At 30.1% G+C, this 23,003-nt stretch overlaps 2 protein-coding genes and 1 long non-coding RNA gene across 3 annotated transcripts in view; 2 read left to right on the forward strand and 1 right to left on the reverse strand.

Moving 5' to 3' along the window:
- Positions 1-1,294, forward strand: part of LOC145306626 (caveolin-1-like) — a 62,373-nt gene extending 61,079 nt beyond the window's left edge. Inside the window, exon 8 of the mRNA XM_080148854.1 lies at positions 986-1,294. The gene's annotated coding sequence lies outside the window, so the exon portion shown is untranslated. The remainder of the gene's footprint in view (positions 1-985) is intronic.
- The window catches only part of LOC145306408 (uncharacterized), a 458,128-nt gene extending 438,676 nt beyond the window's left edge, over positions 1-19,452 (reverse strand). The window contains exon 1 of the mRNA XM_080148502.1: positions 19,417-19,452. Within this exon, the coding sequence (XP_080004628.1) occupies positions 19,417-19,437 (21 nt within the window). The 5' untranslated portion in view covers positions 19,438-19,452. The remainder of the gene's footprint in view (positions 1-19,416) is intronic.
- A 938-nt stretch (positions 19,453-20,390) lies between these two features.
- Positions 20,391-21,273, forward strand: LOC145306218 (uncharacterized). Its single transcript, XR_013874927.1, has 3 exons — positions 20,391-20,448; positions 20,770-20,841; positions 21,169-21,273. It is a non-coding gene; the product is annotated as an uncharacterized LOC145306218 (long non-coding RNA).
- The last annotated feature ends 1,730 nt before the right edge of the window (positions 21,274-23,003 follow it).

A 23,003-nucleotide genomic window follows, 5' to 3' on the forward strand; every position in this document is an offset into this window, starting at 1 on the left:
AAAACCGCTGACGACCAGACATTCAATTGTATAGCTATTTGTAAATGGGAGTCAAAAATTTATTGAATCAGAACTATGGCTTCATGGTGCTCCCTGGAAATGCCTTGAGGAGCTGAGTCAGGAACTTTTGTCCGTTTCAAAAAATCTCGTTCCTAGCCTGAGAAAATCTAAAAAACCTCTACAAATTGGACAATTCTCAATAAACCTTAAAATTTTTTGGTTTTTTAGTGATTTCTAAGGCTAGGAACGAGATATTTTGAAACGGACAAAAGTTCCTGATTTAGCTCCTCAAGGCCTTTCCAGGGAGCACCATGAAGCCATAATTCTGATTCAAAAATTTTTTTGAATGTCGTCTTTGCATACTAATAAGTAATGAATTATATTTTTAAGTGGTCGTGTTCTAAAACTCAATTTTTTAAAATTCTTTTTCGGTCAGAAATGTTTTTAATGTTAATTTTATCTGTTGCATATCCCCGCTTTGTCTAATTCCGATATGAACCCACCCTAACAGATATACAGAAAGACATACTTACAGACAGACAGACAGACACACATATAGACATACACAGACACATATACAGATATACAGAAAGATATACTTACAGACAGACAGACACACATATAGACATACACAGACACATATACAGATATACAGAAAGACATACTTACAGACAAACAGACATACAAACACACAGAAAGACAGGAAAACATACAGGCAGTCTGACAGACAGAAAGATAGACATAATCTCATAATGCAAGAGACGAAATTTTTGGATGTTATTATTTCTCCAAGCAAAGCTTATTCTAAAAAAATTAACTTTTGTTAGCTAAATCTAATAAAAAAACTGTCCTTTTGCAACAAAATGATGAGAATGGATTGTAAGTACAATGTTTTCCATTTGGTCCAGTTTTGTTTGGCTTTTGTTAAACCTGTTCGATTGATAGGATTAAAATAATAAAATTATTTATTTTTTTTATTTTTTAGGTGAATTAGAAGACTGAAAATAAAAGAAATGAAATCAACTTTTTGTTAAACTTATAATAATAAAATAAATGTATGCATGATAAAAATTTTTTTACATTTTTATAAAGTATTTTTTTTTTAATTCAAAAGGCAGCTACATTGCATTTTTGAAAATTTTAATGTTTTTCTTACTTTTTTTAAAGGCCGTCCAAAATGTTTGAATGTTAGTAATAAATGTAAATGTAAAAATTTTTGAATGATTGTAATTTTTAGTTGTGTCGAAAGATAATGTAACCATTTTTTCTAAAACAAATAAATAAATGTAGTTTTTATTTTTTTTTATTAGAGAAGCCACTCTATAGCTTAATTGATCTGTCTGTATGGGGTGATAAAAAAAACAAAGACGAAAAAAAATTGCGCCTCATGCATTATTTGACCAGATTACGGACGTTTTTTCAACTTCTGACAATCTTCTTAATGAAATAGAATGTGGACATTTAGGGGTAGGGTGGGCACGGTGGGGGGGGGGGGGGGAGATAATCCTCCCTGACACTAGAATATCCCCCCTCTAGTGGTCTAAAAAACACCCTATATACCTCCATCAATTTTGTATTAATAGGTTTATAATTTTTTATTATTTATTCGCATCTGCCATATTCATTTTTGTCCGTCTTTCTGTCGGTAATGCTTAAAAAGACAAAAATTTTAGTTTTTCAGTTTTTATGAAAAATATTCTTTTTTATGTTTGTTTACTGCATCCAGGGACAAGGGAATGATAATCTGACAAACAACTTTCTAAAGGAAAATTTCCCCACAACCTTCTTCCCTTTTTCCTCCCCTTTTTTCCCACCCCTCTTCAGATACATGACAAAAACAAAATATAAAACCAAATACTTATTGAGGTTTCGTGATTTTTTTTTGTAGAATTGTCGGTTAGAATAGCTACCCCTGACTGCATCATAGTATTTAAGAGGTTTCGTGATTTTTAATTATATTATCAACAGCTACATTTTCTGACTAAAATGTAAAATGCTTGTTAATTGAAAATATTTGAACCTGATTATTGGACAAGGTATTCCCCATGCTTCCACTATTCATGTCCAATACCGAATATATCAGAAAGAAAATTATTTAAAGAGAGAAATTGCTGTTTTTTTTAAAAGCGAAGCTTTTCTATAATTATGGTCGGACTAGCAGACCGACGGACAAATCAGTCTTGTATCTTGAATAGCAGCTGAGAAAATTATAATTCTCAAAAATCATTACGGACTGACGGTATAAACTTTGATAATTTGATCATATTTGTGCATAACAGTATTTGTTAATACGTAACACAAAAAATACAATAAAAAATCACGAAACCTTTCAGTTTTCACAATGTTTGGGAAAATTTAACAGCTATATGTCATGGATCTAAAGGGATAAGACATAGGCCGAAAAACTTATGTACATCCCCAATTATGATACACAAAAATACCCATTTTTTAGATTACAATTAGTATTTGAAACGTTTAGACACTTTACTTAATGAATTAACCAATCAAAATGTAATAAAAGTCCCGAAAATTATTATGTAACGAGTAAGAAAACGATATTATAAAACTTTGGGGACCAGTGTAATAAACAGCCCAATGTCCTCTCCCTCCCTGACTACTGAATGGCTCACCACACTAAAAACTTAAATATTGCAGTTAAAAAAAATTTTATTGCACGAAACTGCGTCTATATCTATATATGTATCTAGTTAAAAACTTGTGACTTTACAAAATGTCTTAAAAATCAGCCATATGACGTCATAAAAATGAGGGATTATCCATAATTTTTTAGAGGTTTTATTTCCAACTTCTCCTCTCATCTCCCTCATATTTATGACGTCACATGGCTGATATTTGAGACACTTGTGAATTTACTAAAAACTTACTGCAGTAGCTAGTGATAATGGGTAGAGAATTGGATGGAAAAGGAATTACTGGAGGTGCGTTTGGCATAATACGAACCTTAAATAAACATATTAATTTATAGGGAGAGAGGGAACATTTGGCAGTTTATTACAATAGTCCCCCAAAATTATTCGCTTGCTTAACAACTTTGGGGACTTTTTTAAAATTTTGATAGTTTTGTTCATTAGGTTAAGTGTTCAAGCGTTTAATTGTAATCTACAGAAGGTGTAATTTTGTGTGTTTTCATTGGCTAAATTTATCAGTCATTGTCTTATCCCTTTAGATCAGTCATGAATTTATGTCACGGGAGAGGAGACATATTGATTTGTTGATTCTAAACTTTTAGGGCACAAACGTATCAACCTCGCTTTTAATAATTATACAAAAGATTCACTTAAAACAAGGATGACAACATCCATAAAAGCGAAGCACTGAAACAGTAGGACAAACGGACATTAACACTTGTATAGTATCTGAACTGAATAATCAGAATTTAAAAGTATAATAGCCAAAGCAAAATTGTAAGTAAATTTGTTGAAAAGCTGCTTGAAGCAGGATAATGTTTATGGACATACTTAAATTTTTTGACTTGATTATAGAGTTGCTTCGCTTATAATATTGGTCTTTCTTGTCCCAGGAATCAATATACCAAAAATCAGATCAAACGGATAATTAGAACACTTGAAAATTTGTTGTGAAAAAAGGAGAAAAATCAACATGTTTAAAATGGACGTACGGACATTCTGGTAATGATTATAGAGTTGCTACGCTTTCTAAATCGTACCCAACTACTACAGGAATCATCATGCAAAGTTTGAAATCGATAGGACAATTCTAACATGCCTAAATTAACTAACAAAAGCTATCTATCTCGGACGGACGGACGGACGGACGGACCGACCCTAATTATAGAAAAGCTTCGCTTTTAAAAACAGCTAAACTATTAAAGTTATAAAACGATACGATACTGGCTAATATTTTCGTTAAAGTCACTAAAATTAGAAATCATTCTTCTTTTAAAAATGCTAAATCATTAATTTTTATGTGTGTATGTATTGTTGTTTATGAAGTATACCTATGCTCTGTATAATCTCTTACATCTTATATATATTGTCCTCCTTGTTAAAAGCGAAGCTTTTCTATAATTAGGGTAGGTCCGTCTGTCCGTCCGAGATAGTTAGCTTTTATACGTTAATTTAGGTAGTAAAAAACTTTAAAATTTTAAAAAAATTTTATCATCATTTTGGATGTATGTATATTCTTCATTTATCTAGATCCTAACTGGAAGGAAGACTTTCAAGAATTATACAGTTACTCTACATTGATTTTCGTTTGTTTGAACGTCTGTTTTGCTAAGCTTCGCTTTTTCAAGAACAAGAAGTATAAGAAATGCAAATCATTTTTTCCAGGATTTGTTTACTTTTGTTAAAAGAATTTTATAAGCTATAAAATTAAATATAAAAAAAGATATAAGAAATGCAAATCATTTTTTTCCAGGATTTGATTACTTTTGTTAAAAGAATTTTATAAACCAAGAATAGTTATTTGGCACCTCGGGGCTAAAAAACTAGTTTAATCTTATGATTGTACATTTTATATTCGTAGAAAGCTGGATATAACACGATGCTAGACATAGTTTTTTTCGTATGGATGAGAACCGGTTCCTATCCACCGGATTTGAATGAATAAGAGAAATTAAATTTAAAAATTTATCTGAATTTAATGAATATACATCAAAATTGCTACAAGGTTATCATAGGTCTTGAGAAGAAGCACGTTCGTACAATGTAAATTTGAATATGTTTGAATCGTCCTATCGTTTTCAAATGTTTCGTCTCGTGATGATTTCTGTAACAATTAGGAGTAATCTTAAAAAACGAAGCATTTATATAAAAAATAGATGATAGAACTGCCCAATTATTCTTAAATGGTGCTAGCGAAAAAAGCGTTGCATCTTTATACTTTGTTTCTTTGCTAATTTAAGAAATTTCTCTCTATAATTGTTAATGTGGTTTGTTATCTTTCATGGGTGTTGTCATCCTTGTTTAAATAAAATTTTTTCTGAAATTCAAAATATACGGTTATATGAAAACATACTCAAAAAGCCCTTCCACTTTCTTTGCTTTGATAAAACCTAAAACCCCCACCCCACAAGTAATTTTCCCATTCCCTACCCATTATATCAAATTTGCCCTTTTTCCTACAATTTTAAGAAACAAAAACTGTCATACCAATTCTTAAAAATTTTCATTTTATTTTCCCTAAAGAATGTATAAAATTGTAAGTAAGTTTGTTGAAAAACTGCTTATAGATAAAGTTTAAGGCCATACTTACATTTTTAAGACTTCATTATAGAGATGCATTGTTTATAACATTGTACTTTGTTGTCCTAGGAATCAGTATTCCAAAAATCAGATCAATCGGATAATACTATCACATAAAGATTTGTTGTTAAAAAAGTTTAAAAGCAACATGTTTGAATTGGACATACGGACATTCTAGACTTGCTACGCTTTCTAAATTGTACCTATCTACTACAGGAATCACCATTCAAATTAAATTAACGACACTAAACTTTTGAACCAACCAATCAAATAAAATTCCTTAAAGTTGTTCAGCAAACAAATAAAGAAACTTTATTATAAAACTTTGGGGATAATATAATAAACAACTCAATGTCACCTTAATCATTAAAGAAAATAATAATATATAAAAAAAATCAGGGATCTTAAGTATAAGACAATAAAAGATAAATTGATGCAATCCCCCAAGGATGATCAAAAGTACTTCTTCTGTAGATTAAAATCGTTAGTGGTAGGAATTAAACATTAAAGGTTTGTATGACCCAATGAAGATTTTTAAAAGCGAAGTTTTTTTATAATTAGGATAGGTCCGTCCGTACGTCCGTAACGGATAGCTTTTTTTGTTAATTTAGGCATGTTAGAATTGTTCTATCGATTTCAAACTTTGCATGGTGATTCCTTTAGTAGTTAGGTACGATTTAGAAAGCGCAGCAACTCTATAATCATTACTAGAATGTCCGTATGTCCATTTTAAACATTTTGATTTTTTTACTTTTTTAACAGCACATTTTTATGTGATCTAATTGTCCGATTGATCTGATTTTTGGTATATTAATTCCTGGGACAACAAAGTATAATGTTATAAGCGAAACAACTCTAAAATCAAGTCCTAAAAATGTAAGTATGTCCATAGACATTATCCTGTATCAAGCAGTTTTTTAACAAATTTACTTACAATTTTGCTTCGACTCTACCGTTTCAGTACTTTGCTTTTATGGATGTTGTCATCCTTGTTAAATGAATAAAAAAAATATTTTTTGTTTTGTTTTGTTTTTATGATAAATTCTTAAAATAGCTTTTTATTTCCTATGTTTAACTATTGTTTATATGGGTATGCTGTTACAAAAGGATGACAACATCCATAATAAGCAATAAAACAATTACAAATTTATGTACTAATTTCAGAAGCCATTTTGCATTGTAAATTAAATCTTCTCTGTAGCATTATTGAAAAACAGCTGGACAGAGTATGGTTTAGAGTAGATGCTTGACCTACAGATGAGTCTTTTTTCTAATTATCCACCTTTAAAAGCATAAGAGAAAATCATATTTCTCTTCTAACAATCAAATTTCTAAAAACAAGGATGACAACATCCAGTAGTAGCGAAGCATAAAAATCATAAGAATACGTACAAGGAGAATTAGAGAGTAATTGTTAAAATCATTTATTTTTTAATATTTATATTTGCTTTATGACTGACAGGCTGGTGGTCAAAGGAAAATTATATACTGGATCCTAAGAACAATAGGAAATTTAATTTTGATACCGTTATCTCAAAAAAAAATTGAAAATCAGACCAAAACACCAAAGATGTAGGAAAATATGCAAAAAAAAGACTAAAAGTGCTTTCATCTTTGATAACACAAAAACCCTCGACAACTGAAAATATAATTTTGATACTGTAATTCAAAAAAATGTATGAAACCAATGATTATTGGTCAGAGGAATCTGTAAAATATGAAAACATCTATTTTTAAAAGAAGCTATGAAAATCATTTTCCCTTATAAAAATCAAAAAAATTTCTTAATAACCAGGGATCTCACATGAAATTTTTTTACACAACTTTTTTTAATAAAGGGAAGGGGGGAAGAAAAGGGGGAAAAGGGGGATTTAAAAAGGGAAGTGGGTAAAGCAAGAAATTTGTAAAAAAAAAAACACGACTAGTCGTGTAAAAAACACGACATTGAGAGCATTGTTAATAACAAACTTTGGGTATAGTCCCTTACGTTACAACGTTCTTTGAAATTTCACAGTAGTTTTTCTTCTAGTTCTAGCCCCTTCTGGGGGCTCTAACCCTTCGGGGCAATCACCAAACCCAATATAACCTAACCTTACCCTATCAAAAGCCATTTTGAAAATACAACGAATCGCCCCTTTAGTGTAGTTCAAATGGTGCATAAGAAGGCACTTAAGGCCTTATAAATATTTTATTACAATAAAAGAAATAAAGGTAATGAGTAATGTTAATTTAAAACTTAATGAACGATAATTTGATTACCTTTTCTCTAGATTAGAGTTATTGGTTGGAAAGCTACGACACCTACAGTCTTTACCAGCAATCAAGATTTAATAAAAGTAACCAAAGTTTTAAGTTAACAAAAATGAGAACGTGTATATAAAACATTGGGTACCTATATAATTCTCAGTTCAATACTCCCTACCTCCCTTTACCATGCGTCTGCCTTCTGATGCACATGTGAAATTTTTAAGGATCGGGGTATTTTGATTTTGCACATGCAATGTATGTTCATACAAACTGAAGAATAACCAAAGAAATACAAATCTCTGAATAATCTGATAAGACAATAAAAATGCGGGTAAATTGCAATTTTTTGCTACTTTAGAGCACCTATAACCAGAATTTTAGGGTTTTTTTTGGCAAATATGTCATATCTTTTATAGCGAAGCTTTTCATTGCATAATTAGGGCCTGTACGTCAATAAAACATTGTTCTGAAACTTGTTTTGAATAGGTTGTATCAAGGATTCTTACTTATTTCATATTACACAGCTACTCTATTTAAGTTTAAATAATTTTAAGTGATAAAGATTAAATTGCTGCAACATTGTGTCAAAAATCAACCATGTGACGTCATAAAAAAAAGGGAGTTGAGTGGGAAAGAAAACCCCTAAAAGGAGATGGATAATCCCAAATTTTTATGACGTCACATGGATCATTTTTGACACAATTTTGCAGCAATTTTGTCTTTATCATTTTAAGTCATACTCTTTTTACGTTTGCAAGATTTTTTGGGTTAGGGAGGGGGAGATAAAATGTATAGGAGGCACTTGAACGTTGTCTTTTAAGTATACATAAAATGAATATTGTTCCAATATGACAGCTGTCATATTTAGGCGGCTGCAGCTATGGCAGATGTTGCTTCTTAGCCCCAGCTGTCAAGATTTATTGGTTGAAATGTTAGAACGTTGTTTTCCTGTGCTTCTTAGAACAGTATAGTCTTATGTTTTATCCAGATAACAGTTTCGCAGTAATGGTGCAAACTGTATTAGTTATTCATCGCATCGTATTATAAACAGATTTCCGCGGATATAAAAATGTACAATTATAAAATTAAAACCAGTTTTCTTAGCTCCGAGATGCTGATGGCTTTATACAAAATTTTTGCTATCAAGTTAATTGCTTATTTTGGCCTACTTATCCTTGTTAAAACATAACCATTATTGTTTCATATATTAGTAGTTAAGAAATAGTAAATTCAATTTTTTTTAGATTTTTGTAGCTGTCGACAATACCCTAGCAAAATGGGGTAGATGTCACTGTTTTTGGACTATTCTGTTGACGTCAGCAAATACCCTATATCCCATCTGTTTTCTAGGGGGTTTCTTTACCCCTTCTTTTCTCTTTCCCTCTACTATGCCGCCAATAGAATAGATAGGCCAAAAGCGGCGTCATCTATCCCCATTTACTAAGGCACTAAACCCAGATACAAATTTGTAGATAAAAAATGCGGCTGAATTTTCGAAGAGTGCCTGTTCATATGAAGATAAGAGTAAGATTTACAATGTATAATACGGTTAGAACACGTAAAAAAGATAGTAAGGATTATAGCTAATGATTAATAGAAACTTAAAAACAAATACTAAAAATATATTTTTATCGCACAGTAGTGTAAACATTGATTTTCGGATGGGAAAAAATTTATTCTATACTTTATCTTCTTTTGAGCTAACCGTTACGGACGGACGGACCAAACGACCCTAATTATGAGCTTTTAATATTGACTCTTTTTTTCAGTTGTATGTATTTCTGACTATAGTTAGTTTAGGAACAGAATAGAAACTATCAAATTTTTTAAACTTTAAAATATAAAAAGGCGTTTTCATACAAAATAGTTTTGCATTTGTTTGTTTAATACTTTATTCAGCTTAGGTTAGGTTATATTGATCACTGGGTAGCCCCATAGGGTTAGGGCAACGCAGATCTAATGAAAATTACACTTAATTAATTTATAATAGTTATCAATTTTAAAACTTTAATGATAAACGACCAAGCTAATATGGCTTGATCCACTTCTACACACTGCGAATTTTAAAAGAAAAAAAGTTGACCCTTAAAATTCCACCTTGAAGTGATACTTTTCTAATAGTTTATAGTCCACTAAGTCGTAAGCAATAAAAATTAAAATCCATTAAGTCCCTTCTAACGAGATATTGGCAACTTTTTGCACACATTTTCGCAAACGGCAATTATTTCCTTTATTTGAAGTTTTGGTTAATAACATTTTCATAAAAGTTTTCAGTAATAATCATTTAAGATCCATTGTTGAGAAGAAATGACTGAAAAAGTGTGTTTCCATGCAAAATAAGCTTAAAATCTAATGATTTTAAAAATTAGCGATTTAATAGTAAAAAAAAAATATTTTTAACTTTTTGATAGCCTGAATATGTTTAATTTAGTTTTTTTATATAATCTATTCTTTAAAAAGACAGGCATATTCTTTCAGATTTGAAAAAAATTAAAAAAATTAAAAATCGGAATTAATCAAAATTAATCTATAGCCTTTAAAAAATACTTTTGATATTTTTAACCTATATAATCAATAAAATCAATGGAAAATAAAATATTTTTATAAAACAAACTTTTGGAAAAGGTTTAAGATAACTTCATAAAAGTAGCATTTAAGTAGAATATTTTTCTTGTCTTTTAAAAAAATGCAAATTAAACATAGTTAACGACTATTTAATTAGCAAGAATGGTAATAAAATATTTCAATAACTGCTTAAACCTTTTTGTGGCCATGTTATTTACTTAAACAGAAATTCTATTTTGTCAGAATTATAAAAATAATGAAGTATTTTCAAAAAAGCTTGCAAAATAAACGTAATTTTATCAAACTTCCTCACAGTTTATAGAGGGTATTGTTGTAAAATGTTAACTATCAAAATAAAATCTTCAATTTACAACGTTTAAAACACCTAAAAGTAAGTTCTAAGCAAAATTAGATTTATTTCCTAGATTTAGAGTAGCTGCGCTACTTAAAAAAACATCTAGTATTAAAACCAATCAGCTGATCAAATTGCTATAGACATTATTTGTTGGGTTGTTATTAACTGAAACATTTATTTTCTTTTTAATTCTAAAACGATGCTTGCCATGCTAAAAACGCTACGCCCCCAGCAATCATTATGGGCACTAGAATTTAATCCCCTCTATTTTTTAATTTAAGTTTTACAAAAAAAAACAAGGACCACATCTGTTCAGCGGATAACGAGTTCCTTTGCTAGAGACAGATATACATACATCCCGTTATTTCCATATAAGGACTAGCGGCTACGTACCCTTAAATCCTCTAGGGACACTTGGGATAGGAAGGGGAGGGAGGGGGGGGGGGTGGAGAGTCGCAACTACACTTAAGATCATAGTTTTTCAAAAATTTTAGAGGGTTATTTTTTGTTAGGAGCAATTTTTATATTGTGGAGGTACCCTTTCCCAAAATAGTTATAAACATGGCCAGGACAAATGTATAAAAAGCTTTAATGTAAAGAAAAACCATATCTGTCTAGCAGTTAGCGAGATCCTTTGAGACAAATAGATAAATAGACATCATGTTACTGTTATATAAGGATAAAAATCAAAGACACCCAAGCTTTTTTGGGATTCAAATTAAAAAAAGAGTTATGCGACAGGTTTGTGGGTAAAATGATGCACGGAGTATCAAAATGCAGTTTCACACTAACCTGAAACTTATATTGTGGGATCAGAACAAAAATTTTAGTATTATTTTTTTATGAACATTCTTCTTATTAATATTTTTGACAAACTGAATTTGTGATATATTTTTATTCATGAAAGTACCCCCTTGCAAAAATTTCAAAACAAACTAACATGCTAAAATTTATTGGGTTATACTTTGATCATTGTCAAAATAAAACATTTAAGACAACAACCATTAGTAGCAAAGCACAAAAAATCTTGTAATGGTCAAATGCACAAAGTGAGAGCAGATGTTAAGTTTTCTTAACAAATACAAATTAGAGGAGAGAATATGTAATATGTCTTTTGAAGCATGACCAACAGACAGACAAAAAGGCATTGTAAAGAATAAATGTCAAAAGAATCTTCACTGAATATTTCAGCTGTCTCCAATAAGACCTAAGAAAATTACATTTTCCCCTTAGTGTTACGGACTAACTAACACACAGAAAAAGTGAATTATAGAGTAGCTTCACCACTAAAGATTTGATTCTGAATAGTATTAGCTCAAACACCCCCTCACTCCTAAACAAAGCAGCTTCACATTGCTGAAATCTAATATGAATTATCATAAACATTAACAGTCCTTTTAAAGAAGATTGTAATTATAGAGTAGCAGCACTTAACTACTTAACTATAATTACAGGGTGGCCACAGACTTTTTTTCAAAATAGTAAAAAACAGTATGCAAAAAAAAGTAAATAGTATGCAATAGTATGTAAAATTTTAAAAAATAGTATGCAATAGTATGTAAATTTTTAAAAATAGTATGAAATAGTATGCATTTTAAACAAAATAGTATGAAATAGCAAGCATTTAAAACACTATAGGGCCTTAAAATGTTGGTTAGCTATCAGGAAATCATTACTTTCTTGTCTTATTAGATTGAAAAACATAGTAACAAACACCAACATTCTATTCTGAAAAAAAATAAAAAAAATGAGCTAAGAATTAGTAAAAAAATAAGTTGTTTATTGACTATTAAAAATTTTGGACAAGTAAAATAATTTTGTTGTGCACAGTGTCATAATTCATATCGTGATTTTAAAAAGAAATATTATATAAAAAAATTGAAAGTTCAAATATAATGATAAATAAAGGTAAAGTTTCTGACAGGGGCGTCCAAGCTTTTTATTTTGGGGGGGTTAAAAATTTTTTAAGAGGGGGGTAAAATGGCGCGCGAAGCGCGCCGCAAATTTTTTTTACCCCCCCCAAAATTTTTACCCCGGGGTAAAATTTGCTTAGGGGGGGTAATTACCCCCTCTGAAATCTGTTGGCAGGGGTAAATTTAGTTTACCCCTCCCAAAATTTACCCCCGGGGTAAAATTTTTGGGGGGGGTAATTTAAATTTTGTTAAATATATAGTATTAAAAATGCGCGCGAAGAGCGCCAAAAGTTTTTTTATTAGAGATTTTTTATTTGGGGGGGGGGGGGTAAATATCCCCTCCTAAATGGTTTAATAAATAATAATAATAAAAGTTCAAATAATAAATATTTTACAACAAAATGAGAGGATCTTTCTAATGACATAGAGAAACACATTATATTTATATTAGTTTGTTAGGAGTTAATCATAAACCTCAGTAACCTGTAGGATCATTTAATAATAAAAGTACTCCTCAATGATATTAAAATTTAAAAGGAGAAATCTTTACATTGAATGTAGAAATACCAATAACTTTCAATAAAGGTACAACAATCTGAACTGAAAGACTACTTTCTTCTGGAAACATTTCTAAAAAAAAATTGAAAACAAAGTAGCGAGTTTGCCGCATTTTCACAGTAGCATAGATAGGCATTTAGGTTAGGTAAGTGTTAATGATTGCCCCGCAGGGTTAGAGCCCCCCGCAGGGACTAGAAATAGGAGAAAAGATACTGTGAAAATGCGATGAAACCTGCTACTTGGCTTTCTTTTCATGATCAAAAAAATCAGTTTGTTTTAGTTACCTAAAAAGTGAAGATTTATCTGAAATCCAAAGAAATAGTGGAAATAGTATGCAATTTTGGACTTTAGTGGAAATAGCATATTTTTTTGGAATAGTTTGCATAGTATGCAAAAATAGTGGAAATAGTATGTTTGTGGCCAGCCTGTAATTAAAGAAGAAAGTTATTTGTAGATACAAATTTATTTAAATATGCTCTGATGAAAATTCAATTGTAGCTCTCATTAGAAAATAAAATATTAATAAAAAATAAAATAAAGGCAGCCGTTAGTAATATTTAAGTAAAAAAGGACCTAAAAACAAAGGTTGTTAAAAAAAAAGAATGAGGAAAGCGAAAATTTACTTTGACTCACTTATAGTCGGAAATTTATTATCAAACAGGGGACATACACAGAAATTTTAAGACCTCTAGCTCTAATAGTGGCTCAGATAATAGGGGAGGGGGCGTCGAACACCACCACCTCACCCCCGACCGATAAAGATGCGGCAAGGGGCCCGACTGTTAAGAATTAAGTAAATTATACAATATGACATTTAGTCAAATTTCAAACAAATATTTTTTCATTAATTCATTTATAAAAATCAATATTATAAATATGAACTCACAAAGAGACGTTTTATGTTATCATAATACATTTAGTCTGCTATGTAAAACAAAACAATTTTTTTTCTTCTTTCATTGCAGGGATGATTCTGGTACAAAAAAAACAAAAAATAATAAATTATTTTTAATTTAATTTGATATTACCGTACAATATTTTTTTATATACATAATTTAAGAAATATATTCATAACATCTTCACCTGTCATAAAGACGACATATAAAATCAACATCCTGATAAGGATATTAAAGTTTATGTTAAAAATTTTCAAATTCATTTTATGCTTAAGAAGGAACGAGAAGGAATTGAATCTCAACATTAACTTGTTATTTTGCTTGTATATTTATCATATTTGTTTACAGTTTATTGGTAAAGTTTGGTAATACTTTATTTCGAGTCTATCATGCAGTGTACAAGAGATGCGATTGACAATGAAGATTTTTTCTTTGAAATATATTTCGTTATGAAGCAGCAGTAGTTACTAATTTTTAAATGCTATGGTTGAGATAGATTTATTACTGTTAATATTTATTTCTCACATCGTATTATAAACAGCTTTCCGCGGATATAGAATGTACAATTATGAGATTAAAACCAGTTTTTTAGCCCCGAGGTGCCGAAGGCACGGGCGAAAAAAACTGGTTTTAATCTTATGATTGTACATCTTTATATTCGTAGAAAGCGGTTTATAATACGATGCTAGACATAGTTTTTTCGTATGGATGAGAACCGGTTCCTATCCACCGGATTCGAATGAATACGAGAATAGTTATTTCTTTCATCGTATTATAAACGGCTTTCCGCGGATATAGAATGTACAATTATAAGATTAAAACTAGTTTTTTTAGCCCCGAGATGCCGAAGGCACGGGCTAAAAAAACTGGTTTTAATCTTATGATTGTACATTTCTATATTCGTAGAAAACTGGATATAATACGATGCTAGACATAGTTTTTTCGTATGGATGAGAACCGGTTCCTATCCACCGGATTCGAATGAATACGAGAAAAGTGTTTATTGATGATAGTTTCTATTTTGTGACAAAAGGGATATTAATTCTAATGGATTATAAAATCAAACAATTTATCTATCTTCCACAGAATCAAAGGAACCAAAAAAGTTTAATTTTAAACAAAATATCAAATTATTCTAATTATTATTTTTCAACACACTTAAAGTGTTTTAAAAAGATTTGGTTTCCTTACTGTAACTATGTGATTAAGTAATGCTTAACTTTGAAAATTAATTATTAAATAAATACTCTAAATAAAAGATTCAATTTACATAGTATTATTAAAACTACATTTATTTCAAATAATGTCCTTATGAATAAACACAGTGTATTCAGAAAAAAACCTATGAAAAAACAATTAAAAGTAAGTTTCTACATCAAAATAGACCAGAAAAAGGAGTTTTTTTTTATCTACCTTAAACTGTTTTTAAACTATTTTTGAAAGGTATATTAAAAATATACTTTGACACCTGTAGAATCATACTGCAAAGCCAAAAATTAAAACAATTGCCCACATCAATTTTTATTAGGATTTTAAAGTTTATTTTTTACTATGGATTAAATAATTTTTACTGAATCGTGATATTTCTTCCCTTTGTAGGTAAAATACTCAGCTTTTAGAGTGTCTTGCTTCGTAAATATTGTATGCTAGTACACAGTAAAGTTAGGTCTTTTGATTTTATCTATCAATACTAATTAAAAATTAATTCTTTACATTATATCAATGAATTAAAATAAAAATGTTTCATGTCTATTATACATTAAAACACATAAAAATTGGCTGTAAAGGGTTAAATAAATTAAGATGACAACAAATGTTTATGCAATACAACAAATTTATTTTTGTCACATATACAAATATGATATAAAATAAATTATTCAAACATATTTTTTTAAATATTTTTAAAAAGTATGTATCTTTTATGAGTAGGGAGTAGAAATCAACCTTATTCGACATTCACTCAAAGCCCCAAAAATAATGGACTTAAAAGTGTATCAAACTGTATATAAGACATTTGCGAATATATTGGTACCATTAATTTGCCTTTGAGATAAAAAAAGTATGTTTTTTTGATATTTTTCTCTTGCAACAAATCAAATTTCAAAATTGAGTCACCAAAAATGTTAAACTAATTTTTGCTCTAAAACAATCATTTTTTGGAGTTAGAAAGTGCTTAATACCTCATTTTAATCGCCTGGCATTGCTTTATAATGTACAGGTAATTACTTGGTTGTTTTTAGAACAGTTGACTAAAAAATCGAGGTTTTGTGATTAACCCACTTTTGTTGTTACTCCATAAATGATATTTTTTTTTCCAAAATTTTTGGCCGTAAAGAAGCTTTATATATCCATATAACATCCACCAAAATTTGACTTTTGATATTTTATTTGTAACATCACCAGAAGGAATTGAATTTTGGAAAAAAAATATCAATTTATATTTTGCACTGCTATGCATTGTTCTCGTTCTTGTTTCTAAAAAATATTTATATAATTAAAAAGAGAATTATTTAACGCTTCTATAGGTATGTTTATCATTTTTCTAGCTTAAATATAACTATAATTTCAGCATTTTTAAACATGATCATATTCAAGTTATTTTAACAACTATTAAAACAATTTTTACCATGCAAAACAAGGTGTTATAAAGTGTAGGATCCCTCACAATATCTATCTGTCTGTATATAATGCATTACACATGTAATGCTAATAAAGAGTATGTTATAAGAGTGATCTTTTATTCAAAGCTATAAAAGTGTTTAGAGTATATGCTATTATCCAATCATTGCTAGGAGCCATCAAAGAGGAAGTAGATAGTAGAATAGGAAGAGTTATTTACTTTAGTGATGGCTGTGGAGGACAATACAAGAACTGGAACATATAAAAATATCATGATATTATTATAGTATTATGTTTTAAGTTCATTGATCCTAGAAATTGGGTCAACTTTGGTGTGCAACAAAATTTTTTCATAAATATCCAGGTAAAGAGCAAAAATATTTTTTGACTTAAACAAAGCATATTATCTTACCAAAATTCTAAAATATACTGTAGTAGTACATCCTCATATTAAATACAGGTATTCAAGTAAATTTCAGGTTACAGGACCTGATCCTTCAGGTCTCCAGAAATATTTAAAAGGTTTCTGTGGCTGCAATTTTTGACTTATAGACTTCAAATTTTAAACATAATCTTTCTTACATGTGTACATAACGTATTAAAATTTCATTAAGATCTATCCCTCCTATTATCTCAGCCCCCATTAGAGCTAAAGGACTTAAAAATTTTGTGCATGTCCCTGGTTTGATAATGAATTTCGGACTTTAAGTGAGTAATAGTAATCTTTTCACTTCCCTTACTCTTTTATTTAACAACCTTTTTAGAGCCTTGTTTACTTAAAGATTTTAAAAACATCTGTATTTTTCTTATTTTTGAAGCTAGAAGAACATAAAATAATGATTAGCTTTATCTAAATTTTATTATATGGTTAATAAGATACATAATATTTTCTAAAAATGATATTTTGTTAAACATTTAACAGATACAATTTTCTGAATCTGGCTCTCCACGAAAAGGATAATGGATTTCCTGCAGAGTGGCATTTTTTTGCCACTTCGCATGGAAAATCCGAGTGTGATGGGCTAGGGGGTGTTGTGAAAAGACAAGTTGCCAACTATTCACTCCGCCAATCAGCTGACAATCAAATTTTAACTCCCAAACAACTCTATGACTATGGGGTAACAGCAATTTAAAACATTAAATTTTTGTATATAAATAGTGAACAAGTTGCCAATACTAAACTGTTTTTATTCCCAAGGGGTCAGGCAGCTAAGGCCATAGAGAATACTCAGAAATACCATTGTTTTATGCCTGATAAAACTGATCTAAATGTTATGCATGTTAAAGAATATTCAAAAGATAATAAAATTTTAAAATTCATTATATAACTTTTTTCAGAAAAAAATGAAATGGTTTGCTTTCCTTTAGAAGTTAGAAAAATACAAGTATAATTTTTAAAGCAAAGGTTTGAATTATTATAAGGGTCTGACCTTCTGTACAATCAAAACAGATAACTCTTACTGATAGAATTGCTCTTTTGATTTTAAACTCAAAGTTAGGAGAAACCATTGCAACTCTATAATTGTTACCAGAATTGTTACTTACAAATATAAGTATGCCCTTAAACAGTATTCTGTTTTTAAGTAGTTTTGCAACAAATACTCTTATATTATACTCTGATAGCTAGGAATTTAAGTTACATCTAATATCCTTGACTCTTGGAATTATCTAATAGCATATACTCTAAACACTTTTATAGCTTTGAATAAAAGATCACTCTTATAACATACTCTTTATTAGCATATTAGCAGATAGATATTGTGAGGGATCCTACACTTTATAACACCTTGTTTTGCATGGTAAAAATTGTTTTAATAGTTGTTAAAATAACTTGAATATGATCATGTTTAAAAATGCTGAAATTATAGTTATATTTAAGCTAGAAAAATGATAAACATACCTATAGAAGCGTTAAATAATTCTCTTTTTAATTATATAAATATTTTTTAGAAACAAGAACGAAAACAATGCATAGCAGTGCAAAATATAAATTGATATTTTTTTTCCAAAATTCAATTCCTTCTGGTGATGTTATAAATAAAATATCAAAAGTCAAATTTTGGTGGATGTTATATGGATATATAAAGCTTCTTTACGGCCAAAAATTTTGGAAAAAAAAATATCATTTATGGAGTAACAACAAAAGTGGGTTAATCACAAAACCTCGATTTTTTAGTCAACTGTTCTAAAAACAACCAAGTAATTACCTGTACATTATAAAGCAATGCCAGGCGATTAAAATGAGGTATTAAGCACTTTCTAACTCCAAAAAATGATTGTTTTAGAGCAAAAATTAGTTTAACATTTTTGGTGACTCAATTTTGAAATTTGATTTGTTGCAAGAGAAAAATATCAAAAAAACATACTTTTTTTTATCTCAGAGGCAAATTAATGGTACCAATATATTCGCAAATGTCTTATATACAGTTTAATACACTTTTAAGTCCATTATTTTTGGGGCTTTGAGTGAATGTCGAATAAGGTTGATTTCTACTCTAGGGTTTTAATTCTTTTCATTTTTATTAAATAAAATTATTTAACTACGTTTGAAATAAGTCACTTTGTGAAAACAATCTTTCGGAAATTATAAAGAATTGAAATGAAAGAAGATTTTTTATTGGTTTAAATTCAGCATTATGTTTTTTATTGTATTATGTCAGATTTTTCAATTAAATTTATTGTTTTAGAAAAAAAATATTTCCATTGAACAGAGTAATGTTTTTTTTTATTGTATCAGTATAAAGTGAATTATATAAAATTGTTCACTAAGTTACAATATTACACATAGTAAAAAAAGACCTTTTGATCTGGTAAAAATGACCAGAGCAACAGTAAAAATTAATTTTTAAATCCCCCAAAAAAAGTTTATTGGGGACTTAATTCAAATTTGGGATCTGCAGTCTGATTCTATAGGTGTCCTAGTATATTTTTGACCCCCCATTCAAAAATAGTTTAACCCTTACAGATCGGGGGGGGGGGGGGGCTCCAAGAGCCCCCCCCTCTAGTTTTTTCAATCTCATTTTTTTTGTAGGTAAGATGGAGTGCTGTGACTTCATGACTTTTTAAGTTTAGTAATTATACGTCGGCAAGAGTTGATTTTATTAGGATATCTGGTCTGTGTCGGTCGTGGTGTCCGGTCAAAGTCGGTTGGGTAGCACCAAAATTAGAAAAAAATTCTAAAAATATTTTAATTTCTACATTAATGACTTTTGTGTATAAGGAGAAACTTAAATTTTTTTTGGTGAATACTTAGATATCAATGGCCTTCTGAGAAAAAATGTGTTATGACCGTTTGACCGCTCCCTGACCGACTTTATGACCGATTTTTGTCCGGCTTTTACTACAGACATATATCATGAATATCGTGGCTTCTATTACAACTAGAGTCCTATAATTTTTTTTGGTAAATCCTTGAGCAACATCAAACAGATAAAAATATTAATCGGCGCCGCCAACCGCCGTTTTACCGCCGTAACCGCCGAAAATGGCGGTTTCCGTTATTTGCCGTTTTTTGGCGATGATCAGAAAAAGTAATTTTTTTGTTATGAAAAATAAAAGTTCGTCCTAAAATTTGGTCATCCTAGCTGCAAAATTGGCCGCTCTACAGCTGTTTTAAAATTTAGCGGCTGGCCGCTAAAAAGCGGCTAAGGAGCGGCCTGGCTGCTATGACTAGAAGAAGTAATTTTCTCTAAAAATACATATGAACCACCAGAAAAAAATTTTACGTCTTTATCTGTAACAGGAGCCGAGATAGAGGGGGGGGCTCTTGGAGCCCCCCCCCCCCCCGATCTATTAAGGTGGGAATTGGGGCCCGAGCTGTAAGGGTTAAAAACAGTTTAACCTAAAAATAAAATTTTAGATTTTTTTCATTTAGATGTGGCACCGGACTAGGCGTATGTTCCAAGTTTTAAAATTCTAGTTCAATATTTATTCCATTTTGCTTACAGTTTACGAATATACGGCACTTAGCACCCTTCCCCCCAGTTTTTTTTTATTTTTACAATAAAACTTTTGCCTTGGTCAGATCTTTACTCTGCAGCTTTGGACGTGGTAGACTTGGTAATCAGGTAAATTCCCTTAAATTGCCTATCGAGACCTCCCACCCTCCCTTTCCACCCTTATTTTAGTATTATCTGGAATTTTAGGGTTAAGATAATGGGTGAAAAATCAATATATATTCTCAATGACTATACAAAATTGTCCCCCTACTAGTGTGAAATTAAAGGTTAAAAAGTTTTTTTAAATCTTTTGGTACAAATCTAATTTACAAACTACAAAATATAATTATTCTTTTCGTTAATTTTTCAAACAAACTTTTATAATGTATAAATAACAACAAATGAAGCTTAAATAAAAAAGTAATTACCTATTCTAAAATTATATTTTAGTTATCTTCTTTTGCTACAATGTACGCTCTGTCTGAAATGTATGGATATCAACCTATCCTATTGTTAAAACAGGTATAACTAAAGGGTGTGCACAAAAATGTGTATTTTAAAAATCTAATTGCGCGGCTTAGAATCTTTAATGATTTACTTGCAAGGCAAGTTTTAAGTCTGTAGGAACAGTGTGTAGATCGTAATCTATGCGCAGCACAGTAATGGTTATTATATTTCCAAAAACTAGAGTTTATAGCTGTTCCAACAGTATGCAAAATTTATTCTACTTTAAACACAAGCCGTGCAATTTGAATTTTAAAAATCTGCGCATATTTTTGCACACCCTTTAATATCAAAACATTTGCTACTTATGTATATCATTTTTATGTTTTTATTAACTTATTTTAGGATACTATGTTGAGATATTATTTTGATACAGTTATTGACAACAAAACTAGGCAATTAAATGTTTTATATCCAAAATCATTGCTCTTCTGAAAACCTCAATTTTTTAAAGATGCGCTACTTTTTGACAAAATTTTAAATGATTCCAATTCTAATGTAATAAGTAGTTATGTTTTTTCGGTTTAGTTCCTTTCATGGCAACGCCTCGTCGTATTTTTACAGTAGCTTTTTTCATGTTTTTAGCCTCTGCGGGGGGCTCTAACCCTGCAGGGCCAATTGCCTAAACCTGCGGGGCAATCACCTAACCAAAAACTAAAATAACCTATAAAAAGCTACTGTGAAAATACGACGAATCGTCCCTTAAAAGGCGTTGGCACGAAAGGGATTATACCCAGTTTTTTTGTTTGTTTGTCCGATTGGGATCTCCATTTAAATGAAGCGTTACAGCACCCTTAAATTTAAATTCAGAGATCCAATTTTTAACTTTTTTTTGACCCCTCAAGAAATCCCCCCCCCCCCTCCCCTCCATAAAAACGCTGTGCACTTCTCTGTTTTATACTATTTAATTTCTAAATTAAAGTCTTGGCATTTTTAAAAATAGGGTAGGCAGCTAGTTTAAGATACAAAACATTGATTAAGGGTATTAGAATTGTTTTCAGGGTGCCATGATCTTATAGGTAAACAGTTTTAATAGTTTGGATAGTTAATCTACTTGCATTACAAACAGAAGGACAAAACATTACATAGATTGAATGCGCATAGGTCGTGAAAAACTTCTTCAAAATCCTTAAGGGGAAGAGATACTTGTTGAAAATATATTAAACAAGAATGACAACATCCATAAAAGCGAATGAAAAGAACATCAACACGTATGGAATATCAGAACTGAATAAGCAGAATAAGAAGTTTAAGTATAAACAAAAATATAAGTAAATTTATTGGAAAAAACTGCTTAATTACAGAATACTGTTAAAGGACATAGTTAGATTCTTAGGACTATGTTAGAGTGAAACTTCGATTATAACATTTTTAATCCTAAGAATCACTATTTAAAAAAAATCAGATAAATTGGATGATTGTTAAAAAATTATTGTCAAAAAAGTAAAAAATCAGCATGATTTGAATGGACTTTCTGGTAACGATTATAGGGTTGCTGCACTTTCTAACTGTTATAGGAATCCTCATGCAAAGTTTGAAATCTATAGAAATCTAACTTTCCTAAATTAACGAAAAGAGCTAACTGGAATGCACAGACGGACGGACATACCCTATTTATAGAAAAGCTTTCAAAATAATATAAATATCCACCCCTAAAAATATTTCAATAAAAAACTCAATATATTATTATTGACATAACAACATTCTAACGGCTCCGCCCCTATAGGTCTCTAGTGGCACTTGAGGTGGGGAAGTATCAGCAGTTAGTGAGATCCTACGTTACAAACAGACACACATAGATCTTTTTACTTATCTTTTTTAGGGAGGCCTCATAAATGTCCTCTGAATCAGACAGAGTGGACCCTACCCTGGCAACAAACTCAGTATAAAAATGATAAATATATGTACATCTACAATGAAAATGAATTAGTAGGTAAAACTAGTTCTGCAAATGCAGTATCAAGATAAAACAAGGTCAAATATGTCCTTTTCATTTCTTTCCCTTTCTTTCTTTTTCTTTCTTTTTCTTTCTTTTTCTTTCTTTTTCTTTCTTTTTTTTTCTTTTTCTTTCCTTTTCTTTCTTTTTCTTTCTTTTTCTTTCCTTTTATTTCTTTTTCTTTCTTTTTCTTTCTTTTTACTTTCTAAAGCTTCTTCTTTTTCTTTTCTTTATTACTTTTTCT

This window comes from Acartia tonsa, chromosome 14 (genome assembly GCF_053477335.1).
Source record: "Acartia tonsa isolate MP-2025a chromosome 14, ASM5347733v1, whole genome shotgun sequence".
NCBI classification, from domain to species: domain Eukaryota; kingdom Metazoa; phylum Arthropoda; class Copepoda; order Calanoida; family Acartiidae; genus Acartia; species Acartia tonsa.